This window comes from Mustela nigripes, chromosome 13, assembly GCF_022355385.1.
Source record: "Mustela nigripes isolate SB6536 chromosome 13, MUSNIG.SB6536, whole genome shotgun sequence".
Classification (NCBI taxonomy): domain Eukaryota; kingdom Metazoa; phylum Chordata; class Mammalia; order Carnivora; family Mustelidae; genus Mustela; species Mustela nigripes.
In genome coordinates this window covers 143,442,812-143,464,197 of record NC_081569.1, presented here as the reverse complement: position 1 = coordinate 143,464,197, position 21,386 = coordinate 143,442,812, and the positions used below count along the sequence as shown (strand labels likewise).

General features: G+C 49.2%; 1 protein-coding gene across 1 annotated transcript in view; it reads right to left on the bottom strand.

Moving 5' to 3' along the window:
• TDRD9 (tudor domain containing 9) overlaps positions 1-21,386 on the bottom strand; it is a 100,762-nt gene that overhangs the window by 52,557 nt on the left and 26,819 nt on the right. Inside the window, exons 5-8 of the mRNA XM_059371361.1 lie at positions 20,967-21,089; positions 17,679-17,759; positions 14,922-15,086; positions 4,418-4,521 (exon numbers count right to left, since the gene is read on the bottom strand). Coding sequence (XP_059227344.1) covers positions 4,418-4,521; positions 14,922-15,086; positions 17,679-17,759; positions 20,967-21,089 — 473 coding nt within the window. The remainder of the gene's footprint in view (positions 1-4,417; positions 4,522-14,921; positions 15,087-17,678; positions 17,760-20,966; positions 21,090-21,386) is intronic.

The following is a 21,386-nucleotide window of genomic DNA, read 5'->3' as shown; positions in this document are numbered from 1 at the left end:
CTCTGCCTGCCTCTCTGTCTGCCTGTGCTCGCTCTCTCCCTCTCTCTCTCTCTGATGAATAAATAAAATCTTTAAAAAAAAAAAAAAAGAAAAAGTTAGGAAGACCCATACTCCTAATTTCAAAATTACTTCAAAGCACTGGTAATCAAGATAGTGTAGTACTAGCCCAAGGACAGATATACAGATCAACAAAATAGAATTTAGAGTCTAGAAATCAGCCCATACATTTATGGGCAACTCATTTCCAACGAGGGGGCCAGTGCCGTGCAACAGGGAAAGAGGAGTCTTGTCACCAGCAGTGCTGGGACACACGGACAGGACACATGCTAGAGAACGAAGCTGGACTCTCACCTCACACACACGTGAAAATTAACTCAACAACCTCAGACCCAAACAAAAGATCCAAAACTATAAAGCTCTCAGGAGAAAACACAGGGATAAATCTTCCTAAGCCTGAACTCGGCAATGGATCTTTAGCTATATCACCAGAAGTATGAGCAACAAAAGAAAACGTAGACAAATCAGACTTTATCAAAATTAAAAATGTTTTGTGCTTCAAAAGACATCAGCAAGGAAATAAAAACACAATCTACAGAGTGTGAGAAAATATTTGCAAATCATGAATCTGGTAAAGGGCTTGTTCTGGCATATATAAAGATCTCTTATAATTGAATAATAAAAGGATAATCCAATAAAAGATGGACAAAAGACTTATGTCTCTATAAATAAGTGTATCTTTAAAGAGGATATACACATGGCCAATAAGCTCGTAAAAAGGATGTGCAACATCATCAGTCATTAGGGAAATGTAAATCAAAACCACGATGCGACACCACCGCACACCCACTAGGAAGGCTTCAAGCAAAGGTCAGACATCCACCGGGAGAGCTGAGGACATGGAGAAACCAGGCCCCTCCCAAGGTGCTGGCGGGAAAACGATACGGATGCTCCAGAAACCAGTCTGGCACTTCCTCAAATGCGCACACAGTGACCGTATGACCCAGCAACTCCACTCGTGGGTGCAGACACGCAAGAAGAATGAGCCCGCACGTCCACACAGGTCCCTGCGCATGAGCTTTCTCAGCAGCATCATTCGTAAGAGCCAAAGGAGAAAGCCAACCTAACTCGCCATCCGCACACACGCAGCTGAACAAACTGTGGGGTACAGACCCCACCACGGAGTATTACACGTCCATAAAAAGGAGTAAAACACTGACGTGTGCTACAACATGGATGAACCTTGAAAACTTACACTCGGTAAAGAAGTCAGCCACGCAGGACCAGACTCACTCATACGAAGGTCAAGAACAGGGAAACCTACAGAGACAGGGAGTTCGAGTGATGAGCTGGGGGGGCGGGGAAGGGGAAGGATGAGGAAAGAGAGCAAAGGGTCATGGTTTCGTTCTAAGGCGATGCAAACATTCTAGCACGGACTATGGTGCGGGGCGCCTGGGCGGCTCCGTCAGCTGAGCGTCCAGCTCTGCGCTTGGATCCGGGTCGTGATCCTGCAGTCTCGAGCCCGCGCCCGCGTCGGGCTCTGCACTCAGGGAGGATATGCTTCAGAGTCTCTCTCCCTCTGCTCCTTTCCCCTGCCTGAGTGCTCTCAAATAAGTAATACATACACAAATGAATTTTTTTTAAAAGAATGAAAATAAAGAGATTGCAAAGGTTTTAGAGGCAAAAATAAAAAGCAGGGGCTGTGATCTTAAAACATGACAAAGTAAATCTGAGCCCCGAGCATTAAGCAAGACCAGAAGGGGACAATAGAACGCCGAAGGTCGTCATTCACAGCAGCACGGACAGAAAGCAACAGCCGCAAGCCCAGAAAATAGGGAGCAGCCAAAATCCGGAGCTCGGGCAAAACCAGATGCCGGGGAGGATGCGCAGCAACGGGGCGTCTCGTGCCTTCGCTGTGGGGAGGTGAAACGGGACAGCCGCTCTGGAAGACAGTCAAGGTTTGTTTTGGGGGTTTTTTTTAGATTTCATTTATTTGAGAGATGGCAAGAGAGCATGCACAAGCAGGGGGAGGGGCAAAAGGAGAGGGAGAAGCAAGCTTCCCGCCGAGCAGGGGGTCCCACTTGGGCTCCATCGTAGAACCCCGGGATCATGACCTGAGCTGAAGGCAGACGCTTCACCCACTGAGCCACCCCGGCGCCCCATTTGGGTGATTTCGTACACACTAGACAACTCGCATCGCACGATCCAACAATCGTGCTCCCTGGTGCTTACCCAGAGGGGTTGAAAACATACATCCCCACACAGTCTGCACACAGACATTTACAACAGCTTTACTCAAATTGCTCAAACTTGGAAACAACCAAGATGTCCTTTGGTAGGTGAACGGAGAAATAAACCGTGTCCACCCCGATGAAGGCAGGCTGTTGGGCGCTAACCAGAAAGGAGCCATCGAGCCGTAAGACGACGCGGAGGACATGCCAGTGCCGCCAAGGGAACAAAGGCAACCTGAAAAGACCGCACATGCATGAGCGCCGGCCGCAGGACATCCCAGAGCAGGCAGAACCGCGGCGATCTTAAGAAGGCTGTCACGAACAGGGAAAAAAAAAGGTGGTCATGGGTTACAGGGGCGGGTGGGACGGACAGGCAGCGTGCAGGCAGTCCGAGGGCAGGGAGCCGTTCTGCATACGACAGTGCTGGCCAGGCGTCGTCCTGCGCTTGTCAAAACCCATGAGACGTGCAACGCTAGCAGTGAGCGAGCCCCCAAGTAAACCACAGCCTGCGGGCGACAACGGCGTGTCCGGTAGCACAGAGGTGTGGCCGTAGTGCGAGATGCGGACAGCGTGGGGCAGGGGGAGGGCACATACATGGGAACTCTGTGTGATTTTCTCCCCAGTATTGCTGGAACCTACAACTACTCTAAAATATAGTCTACTCAAAAGCAAAAAAAAAAATCCACAAGTCCCCTGCGACATAAAAGAGAGCACGAGGAGGCGGTAATGAAAGGGGAATTCCTCTTCACAGAACAACCCCGGGGAGTAAGAACGAATGACCACGGGAGGCCACCAGCCGTGCGGCAGGACATCGGGACCGCCCACACTGCTGGATGAGAGCTGGCCAGGCAGCATCAGAGACACTGAGGTCCGCATTCCTCGAGCCTGCCGAATCTCAGGCAAGATCAATGATGAGTAACCCCCACCTGCTCACCTTAGTCGCGCCGGCGGTCCCCCAGGACTAACGGGGTGGCTGAAAGTCAGCTGGAGCCAGATGGCAGAGATGCCTAACAGGAGGGATCAGACCATAAAGCTGACGTCTCGCTGCAGTGAGAGAGGCCAGACTGTACAGAGACGTCATCAGAACGCAGAAGGAAAAATAAAAATGCTGCATCTCCTGTAAATTACAGCTCACTGAAGCTGCTTAAGTGGGGAAAAAAGAAAAAGCAGAAATAAGGAACCACCTACATTCTACAACCAGACAAAACTATGTCAAGAGAAAAAGTGAAATAAAGACATTTTCAGCAAAATAAAAACATCTACCAAGAGACTCTTTAAAAAGTTTTTGAAGGATGTGCTTTAGGAAGAATGAAAATGATCGAGTCTGAAAAGCAGGACCGAGCGGCGAGTAAACACACTGACAGACAGTGAGTAAATGTCAACACAGAGACGACCGAGAAAGAACAACCGGCGAGAGTGCAGAAACGCAGCAGAAATACCCCCCGGCTCAGTGGTAAGACCTGAGGAACTCTACCCCGCAGGGGTTTACACCTGGCAGCTAACCATCAGGGTGGCGGGGCGTCAGGCCGAAGGACCCGCAGCTACCCCACAGTCACTCCCTGGCTGTCGTGACGAGGGGACTCTACGTCCTCCATGTCTGCTGTTCCGACAGATGGATTCTGTTCATGAACTGTAGTAAAACGAGCGCAGAAAGGTTCGTCAAACAGTTCATGTTTTCATGTTTCAATCGCAGGCTCTACCCACCCGACGACCTGCCGCTGTTCCTAAGGGAAAATGTGTTCCAGGTTCGAAAGGCCCAGCTCTGCGCCAGAGCGGGAGAACGGACGACTAGGAGGCCACCGTCGGGGGCCCATGTTCCCAACAAACACGAACCCCGGCAGAGAAAGGCTCTCCACCGCTGCTCCCAGCCTGGTCCCGTCCACTTTGCCTCAGACTAGGAGTCACAGGACTCCGCACGTCTGGAAACCACTCTCTCTTCAGGCTGTGCTTTCTGACTTTTAAAACTGTCAGTCATTAAACTGTACTTGGTTTTAACTACTTTAAGTGGAAATTTCCAGTAAAAATAAGCACAACGTACTAACATGATTCTAAAACACATGCAGCAGCCACTGGAAGACTTATCTACGCCCCCTCTCGCCGCTGGAACAGCCCTAGCAGCCACCTACACGAGTCACTGCATTTTTAAAGGTCCTGCACTTCGAGCACACGCCACGTCCAGCGGGTCTTACCCTCTCTCTTTCATGTCCAAGTCGTCGAACATCTGGATCAGGGAGATAGCGACTTCGTAGATGTCCTTCGTGATCACCGGCTCCTCCAGGACACGAGGAGGAAGCTAAACACAGAGAAGGGAAAGGCTGAGACACCAGAGCAGGACTGCAAGAGGACCTGGGGACTGCAAGGGCAACTCTCTTTAGTCTAGCAGTAACACGGGAACGAATACCCCAGGGAAAAGAACATCCTACAGCCAAGATGGGAGCACCTGCTGGTGTCGAGCTCTCCTCAAGGCTCCCACAGCCTCAGTGCCCGCAAGGATGTCCCTGACCTTGGCACTGGAGCAAGGATGCAGTCAGGGCCAAACGCACAACTGAAATGTCTGTCGGGAGGCCGGTCTGCGGACGGAGCAAGCTGCTCTAAGCGTGACGGAGCCAGTTTCTGATCCCGGCACCAGCGCACGACCCCTGTCAAGAAGCCCTGAGCTGTCAACACCATCCCAATCATAAGGACCAGGCACAGGTAACCGCCTACCTACCTCTGCCAACTTACGGTCAGAATATAACCACGCCATCTAGCTGCCAAGGGTTAGAGGATCACTGGGCTACTTTTATTTATGTTTTGTTTTAATTTAGGTTTAACTAACGTACACTGTTACCAGTTTCAGAGGTAGAATTTAGTGATTCATCGGTCTTCTAGAACACCCAGTGCTCACGACATCACGTGCCCTCCTTGATAGCCATCACCCTGTCACCCTCTCCCCCCGACCCACCTCCCCCCCCCAGCAACCCTTAGTTTGTTTCCTCTGATTAAGAGTCTCTTATGAGGGTAATGGGTGGCTCAGTGGGTTAAGCCTCTGCCTTCGGCTCAGGTCATGATCTCAGGGTCCTGGGATTGAGCCCCGCATCGGGCTCTCTGCTCAGCAGGGAACCTGCTTCCCCTCTATCTCTGCCTGCCTCTCTGCCCACCTGTGATCTCTGTCAAATAAATACAGTATTTAAAAAAAAATAAAAAGGAATCTCTTATGGTACGTCTCCCTCTGTGATCTCATCTTATTTCCCCTCTCTTCCCCATGATCCGGTTTTCCTAAATTCTGCATGTCAGAGAAACCATGTAACGGTCTTTCTCTGACTGACTTATTTCGCTCGGCGTAACACCCTCTAGATCCACCCACGTTGGCGGAAACGGTCAGGAGTCCTCCTCCCGGCGGCTGAGCAGCCGTCGGCTGCGTAAATACACCACAATCTTCTTTACCCGCTCCCCTGCCGAGGGGCATCTCAGTTCTTTCCAGACCGCGCATTAAAACAGACCACAACTGAGCCTGACTAAATGAAAACCACCCTCCGGGCACCTCCGCACAATGCTGGGCTCAGCCGCAGCTGCAAACCCCCGGAGGAGCGGGCCCCGCCAGCCTGAGCCGTGGGCTTCGTGGGGCCAAGGCCGCCGCTACAGAGGAGTCTCTACAACGGCCGACATGGCAGCGTTTGCACAGAATCAATCCATAGCCGCACTGGGTTTCCTGCACAGAGCGTGAGAAGGCTTCTTAATTTAATCCTTGTACTTATCAAGTGCTATGTTCAAGGTGTTGTACCTGACTGAGTGGAGGACACATCAGAAGTCTCTTTAACCACAACTGCAAACTTTCTTCCCCAATTTTTAGAGTAAATTAAGTCAAATGGCAATAAACCACTTTTCATTATTATTACAATCCTAGTAATGTAAGTATGACAAAGTTTTATTTAATCAGTAATTGTGAAGAAGCGTGCCTAATAAATCCGTTCTTGTCCAACCTTTACCTGAAATTATTTTCTACTTTATCCAAACAAGAACTGTAACAAAATTGTACAAAACAGAAAAAGAAAAAAAGTACAATTTTCATAAATTCCAATGTAGCATTCAGATCCATCTACAACGGTTTTCCTACACACAAACCCAAAAAAGATGTGCCGTCGGTTCAGAAGTATTCGCAGAGTTCTAGAAGCCAAGCCCAAAGAACGTTGCTTAAACTCCACGCTAAGGTGCCAAACGGCCATGCCTTCTCCAAGCTGGCTTCCCACAGGCAACAAAGGAAATACAAGTAGGTAGGTCAGGGCCGACCTATCCAGCACTGATTTTCTATCTTGCCACTTTGCTCAATTCCTGTAGGAGTTACAAATACTAGGGTAGAGTCTTTTGGGTTTTCCACAGAGTATCATGTCATCTGCAAAGAGTGACAGTTTGACTTCTTTGCCAATTCAGACACCTTCTATTTCTTTTTGTTCTGATTTCTGCAGCTGGGACCTCCAGTACTATTCGAACAAACAATGGTGAGAGCAGGCATCCCTGTCGTGTTCCCGACCTTAGGGAAGAGCTCAATTTTTCCCCACTGAGAATGGTATTCACTGTGGGCTTTTCAAACATGACTTTTATGATATTGAGGTATGTTCCCTCTATCCCTACACTGTGAAGAGTTATAATCAAGAAAGGATGCTGTACTTTTGTCAAGTGCTTTTTCTGCACTTCCTACTGAGAGGATCATAAGGTTCTTGTCCTTTATTAATGCATGTGGGTATTGAACCACCCCTGCAGCCCAGGAATAAATCCCACTTGGTCGTGGTGAATCATCCTTCTAATGTATTCTTGGATCCCATTGGCTAGTATCTTGGTGAGAATTTTTGCATCCACATTCATCAAGGATATTGGTCTGTTAATTCTCCTTTCTGGTGGGGTCTCTGGTTTGGGGATCAAGGTACTGCTGGCCTCATTTCCCTTCAATTTCTGTTTTTTGAAACAGCTTCAGAAGAATAGGTATTAATTATTCTTTAAATGTTTGAAAGAATTCCCCTGGGAAGGCATCTGGCCCAGGGATGCTGTTTTGGGGAGATTTTTGACGACTGCTTCAACCTTCCTGCAGGTTATGGGTCTGTTCAGGTTTTCCATTTCTTCCTGGTTCAGTTGTGGTAGTTTATATGTCTCTAGGAATGCAGCCATTTCTTCCAGATTGTCAGATTTGCTGGTGTACAATTGCTCATATGTTCTTATAATTGTTAGTATTTCTTTGGCGTTAAGTTGTGATCTCTCCTCTTTCATTCATGAATTTATTTGGGTCCTTTCTCTTTTCTACATCTTTTTAAGATTTTATTTATTTGAGAGACAGAAAGCATGAGACGGGGGACAGTCAGAGGGAGAAAAAGATTCCCAGTGGAGCTGGGAGCCCAGTGTAGGTCTCGGTCCCAGGACTCTGGGATCATGACCTGAGCCAAAGGCAGTCAATTGACCAACGGAGCCACCCAGGCACCCTTTCTCTTTTCTTTTTGTAAGTGTGGCCAAGAGTTTATCGATCTTATTCTTTCAAAGAACCAATTCCTAGTTCCATTGCTCTGTTCTGTTCTTTTGGTTTCTATTTCAGTGGTTTCTGCTCTGATCTTAATTCTCTTCTCCTGCTGTGTTTAGTCTTTATTTGCTGTTCTAGCCCCAGCTCCTTTAGGTGGAGGGTTAGGTTGCGTATTTGAGATCTTTCTTGCTTCTTGAGAAAGGCTTGTATTGCTATATACTTCCCTCTTACAACTGTCTTTGCTGCATCCCAAAGGTTTTGAAACACTGTGTTCTCATTTCCATGAGCTTTTTCAATTCTTCAATTTCCTGGCTGACCCACTCACTCTTTAACCTCCATGTAGGAGTTCTTTCCAAATTTCCCCTTGTGACTGAGCTCCAGTTTCAAAGCACTGTCATCTAAAAACATGCATGGAATGATCCCAATCTTTTGGTACCAGTTGAGACCTGATTTGTGAAGCAGGATGTTACCAATTTTGGAGAACATTCCGTGTGCGCTAGAGAAGAGTGTGTATTCTGCTGCTTTAGGATGAAATGCTCCAAATGAACGGTGATGCCCATCGGGTCCAGTGTGCCATTCAAAGCCCTTGTTTCCTTATTGATCATCTGCTTAGATGATCAATCTGTTTCAGTGAGGGGGGTGTTAAAGTCCCCGACTATTGTATTATTATCAATGTGTTTCTTTAATTTTGTTATTAATTGGTTTATATAGTTGGCTGCTCCCATGTTAGTGGCATACTGTTAGATCTTTCTGTTGGACAGACCCTTTAATTATGACATAGCGTCCTTCTTTATCTCTGATTACAGACTTTGATACAAGGATTGCCACTCCAGCTTTCTTCTGATGTCCATGAGCATGGTAAATGGTTTTCCACCTCCTCACTTTAAATCTGGAGGGTCTCTGGGTCTAAAATGAGGCTCCTGCAGACAGCGTATGGATGGGTCTTGCTCTGTTATCCATTCTGATAGATAAAAATGTCTTTTGATTGGGGCATTTAGCCCACTCACACTCAGTTAACTACTGAAATACATGAATTTAGTGCCACTGTATTACCTCTAAGTTGACTGTTACTGTATATTGTCTCTGTTCCTTTCTGGTCTGTTACTTTTGGACTTTCTCTTTGCTTAAAGGGTCACTTTTAAAATTTCTCGGATGGCTGCTTTACTGATCACAAATTCTTTTAGTTTGTCCTGGAAGCTTTATTATCTCTCTTAATTTGAATGAGAGCTTGGGTGGATCAAGTATTCTCGGCTGCACATTTTTCTCATTTAGCTCCCTGAATATATCCTGCCAGTCCTTTCTGGCCTGCCAGGTCTCTGTGGACAGGTGCCAATCTATATTTCTACCATTGTAGGTTACAGGCCTCCTGTCCCAAGCTACTTTGGGGATTTTCTCTTTGCCTCTGAGATTTACAAGTTTCATGATCATACATCAAGGTATTGACCCATCTTCATTGATTTTGAGGGGGGGTTTCTCTTGTGCCTCCTGGACTTGGATGCCTGTTTCCTTCCCCAGATTAGGGAAGTTCGCCACTATAATTTGCTCCAATGTACCTTCTGCCCCTCTCTTTCCTCTTCTTGTGGGATCCAAATTATTCTAATATTTTTTCACTTTATGGTATCACTTATCTCTCAAATTCTCCCCTCATGATCCAGTAATTGTTTATCTCTTTTTCTCAGCTTCTTTAGTCCCATCATTTTGCCTTCTATATCACTAATTCTCTCTTCTGCCTCATTTATCCTAGCAGTTAGAGCCTCCATTTTTTACTGCATCTCATTAGTAGACTGATTTCAACTTGATTAGGTTTTGGTTCTTTTACTTCTCCAGAAAGTGATTCTCTAGTGTCTTCTACGCTTTTTTCACACCCAGCTAGTATCTTTGTAATCGTTATTCTGAACTCTAGATCTGACATCTTACCTATATCCATACTGACTAGGTCCCTGGCAGTCTGTACTGCCTCTATTTTTTTTTTTAAGATTTTATTTATTTATTTATTTGACAGAGAGAGATCACAAGCAGGCAGAGAGGCAGGCAGAGAGAGAGGAGGAAGCAGGCTCACCGCTGAGTGGAGAGCCTGATGCAGGGCTCAATCCCAGGACTCTGGGATCATGACCCGAGCCAAAGGCAGCGGCTTAAGCCACTGAGCCACCCAGGCGCCCCTGTACTGCCTCTTGTTCTTTTTTTGAGGTGAGTTTTTCCATCTTGTCATCTGGGAAGAAAGTGGAAGCTTTTCTAATTATAATCATCAAGACAGTATGGTACTGGCACAAAAACAGACACAGCGACCAACAAGGACACACAACAGAGACCCCAGAAATAGACCCTCAACTCTATGGTCAACTGATCTTCAACAAAGCAGGAAAGAATGTCCAACAGAAAACAGTCTCTTCAACAAATGGTGTTGGGAAAACTGGACAGCCGCATGCAGAAGAATGAAACTAGACTGTTCCCTTACACCACACGCAAAAATATACTCAAAATGGATGAAAGACCTCAGTGTGAGACAGGAAACCATCAATATCCAAGAGGAGAACACAGGCAGCAACCCCCTCAACCTTGGCTACAGCAACTTCTTCCTAGACACATCTCCAAAGGCAAGGGAAACAAAGGCAAAAATGAACTACTGGGACTTCATCAAGATCAAAATCTTTTGCACAGCAAAGGAAAGTTAACAAAACCGAAAGACAAGAATGGGAGAAGAATTTGCAAATGACATTATCAGATAAAGGGCTAGCATCCAAAATCTATAAAGAACTTATCAAACTCAACACCAAAAGAACACATAATCCAATCAAGAAATGGGCAGAAGACACGAATTTTTTTTTTAGGATTTTATTTGTCAGAGAGAGAGAGCGCATCAGAGAGAGCACAGGCAAAAGCAGGCAGAGTGAGAAGCACGCTACCCGCTGAGCAAGGAGCCTGATGCGGGACTCGATCCCAGGATCCTGGGATCATGACCTGAGCCAAAGGCAGTAGCTTAACCGACTGAGCCACCCAGGTGTCCCTGAACAGACATTTCTGCAAAGAAGACATCTAGATGGCCAAAAGACACATGGAAAAAATGCTCAACATCACTCGGCATCAGGGAAATACAAATCAAAACCACACTGAGATGCCACCTCACACCAGTCAGAGTGGCTAAAATCAACAAGTCAGGAAATGACAGATGCTGGCGAGGATGTGGAGAAAGGGGAACCCTCCTACATTGTTGGTGGGAATGCAAGCTGGTGCAGCCACTCTGGAAAACAGCATGGAGATTCCTCAAAGAGTTGAAAATAGAGCTACCCTACGACCCAGCAATTGCACTAGTGGGTATTTACCCCAAAGACACAATTGTAGTGATCTGAAGGGGCACATACTCCCGACTGTCTACAGCAGCAATGTCCACAATAGCCAAACTATGGAAAGAGCCCAGATGTCCATCGGCAGATGAACAGAAAAGATGAACGTGGGATACACACGCACACAACGGAATATTATGCAATCACCGAAAACCAGTATCTTGCCATTTGCAATAATGTGGATGGAACCAAAGGGTATTATGCTAAATTAAATAAGTCAATCAAAGAAAGACAATTACTGTGTGATTCCACTCATATGTGGAATTTAAGAAAAAAAACAGAGGAGCACAGGAAAGAGGGAAAAAATAAGTCAAAATCAGAGAGGAGACTAACCATAAAAACTTCTAATCACAGGAAATAAACTGAGGGTTGCTGGAGGGGCAGAGGGTGGAGGCATGGGTGACTGGGCGATGGAGATTTAGGAGGGCCGTGATAAAAGGAGTACTGGACATTACACAAGACTGATGAATCATTGATCTCTATCTCTGAAACTAATAGTACAACATAAATTAACTGAATTTAAATTTTAAAAAAACATTTTTAAAAATAAATAAATGGGGACAAGAAAGGGACAGGAAAGAAGGAGCTGGGTAGGGTAAAGTGAGGAGGGGAACAGTGAATCAGAAAAGGTCCCTATGGGCGCCTGGGTGGCTCAGTGGGTTAAGCCTCTGCCTTCGGCTCAGGTCATGATCTCAGAGTCCTGGGATCGAGTCCCACATCGGGCTCTCTGCTCAGCGGGGAGTCTGCTTCCTCCTCTCTCTCTGCCTGCTTGTGATCTCTCTCTCTCTGTCAAATAAATAAATAAAATCTTAAAAAAAAAAAAAAAGAAAGAAAAAGAAAAGGTCCCTAAGAAGGCAGGAAGGTGAAAGCCTGGGTGCTTCTCCTAGTGACATAAGATAGTACACCCAGGTAACATGATGGCAAGAGTAACAATAAAATGAGAATTATAACCAAAGTTCTCTGACCTCAAAAACCATCCAGAAGAATCTATACAAAACACAACTTTAGTAAGTTAATATCTAGTTAATATCTAGTTAGGTCTTAAGTTTCCATTCATAGGAATATTTACTGAGCACCTATAAGCCCCGCGCTGTTTGGTACAGAAGGCGAAGACACGATGTTCTGCAGCCTGTGGGACACAAGCCATTGGCTGGTGAGGGGCCCCGGCCACCCACAGCGTATAGACTCCGAGGGCAAATGCTCAGGCCTAACCCAGCTTCTCTGCACATCCCGGAGTAATCATCTAAGTGATTCCGACACTTAGCGGCCAGTTGGAGAGAGACTTGCAAACCACTGTTATTCTCACATGCCGAAATGGGACAGAAAATGCAAAAAAAAAAAAAAAAAAAAACTAAGAAAATGAAATTTTCTAAATATGACAAATCAGTGCCCTCTCCCCTCCACCTTGAATATGGGCTGCGCTTAGCGCCTCGTTCCCAAAAAGCAAAGAACAGAACATGCCCCTCCTTACCCTGCTTACATCTCATCAGGGTGACAGGCAAAGAGCAAAGAAACAAACCACACATGTACACAGTGCGCATGCGCGCGCGCGCACACACACACGCACGCACGCACACACACACACACACACACACACGAGAAACCAAGGGGCAGTAGCGCTACAGCGGAGAAGCCCGGCAAACACCTCCTTGGCCAGGAGGTCACAGCCAGCATCGCCAGGGATGACCCAAGTGGTAGTCACGGTGTGACAGTACCAGACCTCACCCCTGGGGGCTTCCTCCACGGACACACAGCCCCAAGTGCACTCTTGAGAAAAACATCAGAAAAATTCTCATAGCAAGGGCACTTGGGTGGCTCAGTGGGTTAAAGCCTCTGCCTTCAGCTCAGGTCATGATCTCAGAGTCCTGGGATCGAGCCCCGCATCGGACTCTCTGCTCAGTGGGGAGCCTGCTTCCCCCTCTCTCTCCCTGCCTCTCTGCCTACATGTCCTCTCTCTGTCAATAAATAAAATCTTTAAAAAAGTAAAAATAAAAATAAAAATAAATTTCTCATAGTGGGTGTCCTACAAAAACCTAAGTCGAACTCCTAAATACAAGGTCCTCAAAAATAAGAAACATCTGAGAAACTGTCCGCCCAGAGGAGCATAAGGACACATGACAAGTCTTAGCAATGTGCGACCCTAGGACAGAAATAGGAAACTGGGGAAAAATCATTAAAATCTAAATAAATACAAGTTCAGTTATAGCAATGTAACAGTTTCTTCACTCTGACGGGTATTAAATGCTACAAACTAAACGTGGCCCATAGAAGCCCGGTGACAGGTATGGAAGACATTCGTTCTAAAATCCTTTTGACTCTCCTGGTTTTTGAAGCAGGTCCCCTAGAAAACTGGAAAAACAAGACATGCTACATGTTCATGCCCACCACTGGCCTCCTCCGACATAATTAGATTTGACAAGCTGCGCCTTCTTACATTAGGTGGAATCTGGTTAGCCGACTCAGGGGCAGTCCAGCTACGGCCCACGTCCGCACAAGTGTCTGTAACGAAGGTCAAACTCCTCCATGGGCCAGTCCGGCCCACCCGTGGGAATTACAGACGCCCAAACCGGCCGACCCAGCAATGCCACCTCCGGGAACTGATCTTCTAGGAAGGCCTCACCTACACAGGGGTCTTCCACGCGGGCGGCTTACTCCCCAGGGAGGGTCTGCAAACAGTTTTGGTTGTCACAGTGCAGGGGCCTGCTTGCTTCTAGTGGGTCAAAGCCAGAAGTGCCGCTAGGCATCCCACGGTGAATGCACAGGCACCCCCACCACACACCACACAGAAGTGCCTAAAATGTCACCAGGGCCCCTGAGGTTACGAGAGCCTGGCCTCTAAGACACACTGTCGCAAGAGAGCTGTTCTCCCGCAGCACTGTTGTTAGTCAGAGAAGTCCAAGGGCACCTAGGCGGCTCAGTGGGTCAAGGGGCAGACTCGGTTTCAGTGCAGGTCAGGATCCCCAGGTGCTGGGATGGAGCCCTGCACCCACCTCTGCCCTCAGAGAGGAGTTGGCTCCCACTCCTGCTGCCCCTGCCCCCTCTCTAAATACATCAATAAATCAATCTTTTAAAAAAAAAAAAAAAAAAGCCCAGAAACACCAGAGACAAGGGAGACAGAGAAGGACACATGCACAGAAAGAACACAGCTCTAGAAAGAGAATGAAGCAACTACACACGGACAAGAAAAGACCGGAAAAGCTGAGCGAGGACGCAGGCGCGTGCGGAAGGAGCCCGACCTTTCCATGCAGGGAAGCAGCACGTTTGCATCCGCTAGCGCAGGCGTGCCAATTTTTTTTTTTTTTTTATCGTTTCCTAAGAAATCAGTAACAGGTTTCCTGTTGTCAGCAGGGAAGCTGGGCAGAACAGGAGCCAGAAGGAGACAGTTTACACCTGCTCATACTTTCTGATTTTCAAATCCTGTGAATGTCTTGTCCACGTGAAAATCAGCTGACTCAGCTGCAGCGGTTCATGGGAACACGCTGCCAGGGTTCTTCCCTGCAACCACACGCCCTCCTCCAGGCCACGGCAGTGAAGTTTATATTAAAAGAAGCAGTTTAGGGGCGCCTGGGGGGCTCCGTCAGTCAAGGGGCTGCCTGCGCCCAGATCATGATCATCAACAAAGTAGAAAGCCAGTCCGATTACTTTCACCAGAATATAGAATGTGAGTGTTTACACGCTCACAGTTTACAAGAAAGGCGGGAGGTTCCTTCCACTTATCCTTCTCCAGTCCCCCCGCAGCCCCCACCCAGCATCTCCCAGCTCGGACTCAAGCTCGGCTGCGGTCCTAACAACCACAGCTGATGAACGCAGGTTTGACCAAAGACAAGATTCCATTCACTGTAAAAGAAGCTATGCACTCCAGCGCACCCTGCCGTGATACGCGTGCCCCAAATCATCGAGGTAATACTCTTCAATTGAATGGGGCTTTCCTTCCACTTCAAAAATATATGCAGGGTTCATCTTGTTCTGAACAGGAACAGCAAAGTAGTCTGCAAACTCCTTACAGTTGATGGTGGCCGACATCAGGATTACCTACAGAATAAAAGAAACTCTTAAATAAAGTCATCGTAATAACAACTGAAATGAAATACTGTTACAATACCAAGCTTGTCTCAAAACCTTAGCAGAATACACTGACTCCTCTCTAGTGTCGCACAAATCACTACAGTTGGAAGACCGCTCGGAGACTCCGCCCCCTCAGAGACTCCACCTCTTATTACTGAAATTATTTATGATCTTAAATAATTTTATCAAGTGAGAAACTACATGTCCAATAAAGCTAAATTATGACCATACATATAAAAGGAAACTAAGAGAAAACAAAAGTAAAACAGAGTATATTACCAGATGAGGTGTTCCAGAAAAGTGAGGGAGCAGAGCGGCAGAGGCAGACACGGAGTCAGAAAACCCTGCTTCTAAGCCGAGAGGAACCAGACCAGACGTGAGCAGGACACACAGGTTTGGGCACTCACCTCAGGTGCTGGTTTTGCCAGAAAGCCAGTATGAGACAACACCTTTAAGAAACTCAGCCGTGAAGACCAGGAGCAGCCCCCACAGGACATCACATGCGCCCTAGACAAGGCAGCGGCTCCATGAAGGATGTCCGCCACCCACCAGCCTCAGAAACGCTCACCAGAGGTAAACACAGCTCCGCCGGCTGCTGACTGCCCACCTGGTCCTGGCAAGCAGGATCTCCCTGCACCTCTCAGCAGAAAAGTAGCGACTTTCTACAAGCGTTATCAGCAGTTAGCGGGCACACAAGCCATGCCTGTTTTCTCCTTTGACATTAGGTCAAATGGGTAAAAAGCTTATTAGCCAGAATTCACTTTAAGAAGAGATGCCTGATGTTGCAAGAAAGGCTCAGAGGAGCCACTCGGTGTAAAAGAGGCGCCCACGGCACTCTGAGACACAGGTGATCTCCACCGTCGGCCGGCGCACAGTGAGGCTAATGACGTGAGGACCTTGGTTCCGCTGAGGCGGCGTGAGGACATCAGGCAAAATCGGGACTGCTCAGGGCAACCGAGATTCCACACTGCCACTAGCCTCTCCTCTGAGAGACAACATGGCAGCCCAAGACACTTGCTGGTCCCGGGTGGGACTGGGCTGAGCAAGGTCAGCAGCTTCGGGGACAGCACAGAGCCAGGAACCTCGACAGGTCTGTTGGGCAGAAGGGGAGACCTTCAGGCCCATCTGCTCAATCCTAAACTAAGTATCTGACAGAAGCTCTTTTTGTAAAAAGTAATACAAAAATAATTTTTGAACATTTCAAAAAACTTGGAACAATGCAATCTATAACTTGACTTCTAATATCTAGGCCCAGAAAATATTCTGCTTCATGTTGCTTAATAAATCAAGAAAATACTGAAACCAACGGTTTCCTACGATTTATATGAGGGGTACCAAGTTCCTGACCACCAGTCTCCGCACTGTGGCAGGCTTTTCAAATCCACTAGTACTCTTCGTTCTCTTTCTTACTGAAAATTTTAAAAGAATATAATTAATAGCTAAAAGTAAAAAGGAAGTCTTCAGATGACAACCAAAAAAGGCCCCAATTTGTTCAATAATCTCTAATGCCATCTTTTAAGAGTCCAAAAAGGAATAAGAAAGCCCAATTCCTGCTCTGTTTTTACAATCTCCTTGAGCAGTAAGACAATCCTGCGCAAACGTCAGCTTCCATTCCTTCAGCGCCCGCGCGGGGAGCAGCCGGTGGCCCATCCTGGGGGCGGGCCAAGGAGGAGCAGCGCTCCCTCAGCAAAGGCACAGACGACCCAGCAGAAGACAAGGCACTAGGGTTAGAAAGAGGCTTGCTCTCCGACAGCAGCAAACACGGTCGCCGCCTGTACACGATGACGCCGCCCCCCAGCCACGGCTGCCCTTTGGGAACCTGTCCCCACATACAGGGATGGCCTGTGTCCACAACGCACAACTGTCATAAGCACTCATTATCTTGGTCCGGGTCACAGCTCGCTCCTCTTAGCTCACGTAAGACGCAAACAAAGCTCACACCGCACCGACTCCGTTAGCTCAAGACCTAGAGTCTGCAGGACGGCAGCGCCCGCGACCGCGCTCAGGCTTCCCGTGCTCGTGCTGTGTGCAGAGCAGAGCGCAGACGTGGTCACACGCCTTCACACCGCAGTCACTTTCCACACGAGCGCTGCCACGTGTAGCCCTTCATCGCGGCCAGCCGCTCGCACATCATTCCCTGCCAGGAGAGAATGTCAGAACTGGATGCAACATAACGGCCGAAAAGCAATCCATACTCCGGCCCTGTGGGGCGTCTGGGTGGCTCAGTTGGTTGGGCTGCTCAGGTCATGATCCCAGGGTCCTAGGATCAAGTCCCACCTTGGGCTCCTTGCTCAGCAAGGAGCCTGCTTCTCTCTCTGCCTCTGTCTGCCGCTCCACTTGCTTGTGTTCTCTCTCTCGGACAAATAAATAAATAAATAAAATCTTTAAAAAAAAAAAAAGAAAACGCCTCTGAGCCAGCTTCCTAGCAAGACATGGAGACACATACATGACAACAAATTTTAAGAGTCACTGCTCTCAATTCTTTCTATAAAAGAGAAATACAGCTAAATAATAAACCTCAACCCCACGTATTTCTGTTACTCATAAACTCAAATTTACCTTCACAAAACGAGAATTTGTTCTTAAAAGTTTGCGGACTACCAACAGCAGGAAATCCATTTCTTCGGTTCGCTCGTGGACCTACAAAACACAAAAGCGGGGGGCACCCCCCATGTGAAGCCACACACGCGGGGCTGCCCAGCGAAGGGGTGCGAAGGCGGGTCGTGGTTTCCCTGGTGCACCCGGGGCCTGGGCACAAACCCGCTCTCTCGGCCAAACACACTTCCTTGGGACTGACGCACCCCGGTGAGAGGACGCCAGGAACGCGGGCCACCAACGGGAGGACACAGAAGAGGCGCGTGGGTCCCAGTCTGCCCGCCCCCCCGCCCCCCACCCTGTCTCCCAGCGTGTCTCTGGGGCCCTGCTGGCAAGAAACGTCTCGCACCCTTGGGCCTGGCCTGGCCCTTCAGAGCCGGTCCTGCCCTGGTCACTCTAACGACAAGCTCACCCGCCCCCACACCGCACGGAGAACCCGGCCCCGCGGCCCAGGCCGCCCGGACAGGCGCACTCCTCGGCCTCGGTCTGCGCTGGTCGCAGCAGCTCAGCTGGGCGGCCGGGCGGCAGCGTGTCCCTGCTCGCCGCGCAGAGCCGGGGGCGCCGGGACGCCCTGAACGGTCCCAGCGTCAAGGGGGTCACCCCTGGGTGGGTCCCTCAAAGCTCCGCCGCTCAGGGAAAGCAGCTGCGTCCGCTCCGTCAGGGGCGCCCTCGAAGCAGAGCCCCCGAGGCCCCGGGGCCCCCCACCCCCCGGCCCCACTCGGCCGCCCCAGGAGCAGCAGGCAGCAAAGCGCGGCCCCGTGCGGCCGCTTCTCCGCCCGAGTCCGTGGCTTGGTCACTTAGCTGGGATCCCGCGGGGCCTAAGGGACACAAGACTCTACTCGGGCCGCCCCACCACGGCAGCGGAGCGATGAGCCCCGGCGCCTGAGAGGGGCCGCGGCGCCAGGCCCGGCCTTGCTCGCGGTCTCTGAAGGCGGAGGCCGGAGAGGACGGAGGAAACAGAACAAGCACAAAACAGCCGCGGGAAAGTACGGAACGGTCGCGCCCACGGCGGCAAACCCGAGAAACACGGAGAGAAACGGATCCCTACCGCGCTCTCCCGCCACACTCCGGAGCAGCCCCGACACGCGCGCCCTCGCCGGGGAGGAGCCCCCGCGCCGCCTCCTCACGGTCAGCTCCTCCGTGGCGCCCGCACGCTGCCTCTAAGCACCGGCCTCTCCCCGGGCTCCCGCGGCCACCCCGCTGCCTCCTTCCCCGCTCTGAGGACCCCCCACTCGCCCCCCGCCCCGGGATGCCCAGGCCCCTCCGCGCCACAGCGGGAACCCGCCCCGGGACTCACTCGGAAGCCTTGGCCCCACGAGGCCAGCGCCGGAAAAACGCTTGCTGAGTGAGCGGCGCACCCAGAACCAGTTCGCTGTTGTTCAAGAGCTGAGAAGTCATAAACACGATCAGCCCACGTTCAGCCGCCGGGCTACCCCCAGCCTCCGCTCTCACATTTCCTGTGACATTCGGTCACCCCCACGACAGAAACGGCACCGCTGATCGCCCTAAAACTTCAAGTACAAGCCAATCCCATCTCGGCTGCCCGTCAGGTGCCAGGGGTACGCGACAGCCGGAAGCTGCTGTAACGGTGACAAGAGTCCTCTGCGAGTGGCCAGGCCCCTGCAGGGCGAGACCCTGCCTCAAGCGGCCAGCTGCTGTTCAGCTGTGATGGCACGGCTTCAGGAAAGGAGCAAGTCGGTGCCACAGGAGGCTGGGTGTGTCTGCACCGCGCACGGATGTGTGCACAAGAAGCCACTGAGACGGTCAGAAAACACATGTGCCAGCTGTAGGGCTCCAGAGCCAACTGCCCAGGGCGAACCCTCAGGGCATTTGCTGGGCGGAGCCAGGACTGGAAGGCTCAGTAAGCGGCCACTTCTGTGAACCTGGCCATGCCACCTTCGAGTAATGAAATCTGCATTTCCTCTCTACGTAACCCAAAGACACTCAAAAACACCAAAAATCATAAAGTCCTGAAACGTACTACAATGCCACGCTATTTTGCAAAGAATAAGAGATTACTTTCCTACCTCCAACTCTCCCAAACACCCCCTAGTAACTTAAAACCACATTTAGGGGTGCCTCGGTGGCTCAGTGGGTTAAGCACCTGCCTTCGGCTCAGGTCACAATCCAGAGGTCCTGCGATGGAGCCCGCATTGGGCCCCCTACTGTGGGGGACCTGCTTCTCCCTCTGCCCCTCCCCCACACTCATACACGCCCTCAGCTGTCTTCTCTCAAATAGAATCTTTAATAACAATAGTAAAACCGTAACAGTACACAAGCTAGAACATGCACCCACTCAGCTCTCCCTGCCTGAAGCATGCGTCAGTGTTATGAATGGTCACACACATTTCCAGAGGGCCGAGAGGCCTGACCCTCCACGCCCACCCGGATGGCTTCATTTCAGCTTCTGTCTTCGGCCTCATCTCAACCTTCCATGAATCTCTGTCTTTGCTCATGCTTCTCATGCCTCAAGAAGTAAGTAAAGGTCCGTAAGGCATAATTACTGGGGTTTAAAACACAAGAATTTGGGGTGGAGGTATTTCCAAAACTCCTGGGGAAACGGTCTGAATATAATATCCTCCCCCTCAACAAACTCTTGTTTAAAATACGAACAAATTCAATTTACTGTCCCATCTTAAGCAAAGCCCAGAAAGGTGAGACTAGCACAAAGATTCTTTACTGAGTTGGGGTTTTTTTTTAAGGAATTTATCAGTATCTTGTATATACTTCATTGGTTTTGTTAAAAAACACTATTCTCCTTGTTTTACCAGACAGAAAATACCTGTGATGCATACAAAATACCTACATGCAACGTCTGATGGGGCTAACACTCTAAACCAGGGTCAGCAGACTGTCTCTACGAAAGGCAGACAGTGAAGATACCCAGCTTTGCAGAACACGGTGGCTGACGCAGCCACGCGCTCTTCGGCCGCCGCGCACCCATAAACAAGCAAGGAAAACCACGTTCCAGTGAAACTTTTTTACAAAGACAGGTGCCAGATTTGGCCGGAGCGCTGTGGTCTGCCAACCCCACCCTAAACAAGGAATGTGGTCGTAGTCCCCAACCCCCAAGCCTGCATTTTAGAACTAAGAGCAAAACAAAAAATCAACATTCACGAACAGAATAAGACAAATGCAGACCCACAGTGCTTTAGGACCCTTCACAAGTAGGGCGCGTTTACAGTAACCTGCAGTGTTCCTTCTACAACGGGAGCGCGAGTATCGGCAGAGCGGCGTCAAAGCAGCACTTACTTCATCAATGAAGACATGGGTGAATTCCATCAAACTCTTAGCGCTGACAATTTTCTGAAGCAGGACCCCTGTTGTCATATAAATTAACTTGGTGTCCTCTGTTGCTATTTTCTCTAACCCTACCTAAAAGTAGGGAAGAAAAAGAGAAAGGAGAAAACTTTTAGGTTTAAATGATTTGCATTTACCTACCCAAAAAGACTATGACCAGTCATTACTGGAGAGAAGCAAGAAAAGGAGTAAAAAATACAGAACTTAAAACTATTGTTCTTGGAGGGCACCTGGGTGGCTCAGTGGGTTAAGCCTCTGCCTTCGGCTCAGGTCATGATCTCAGGGTCCTGGGATCGAGCCCCACATCGGGCTCTCTGCTCAGCAGGGAACCTGCTTCCTCCTCTCTCTCTGCCTGCCTCACTGCCTACTTGT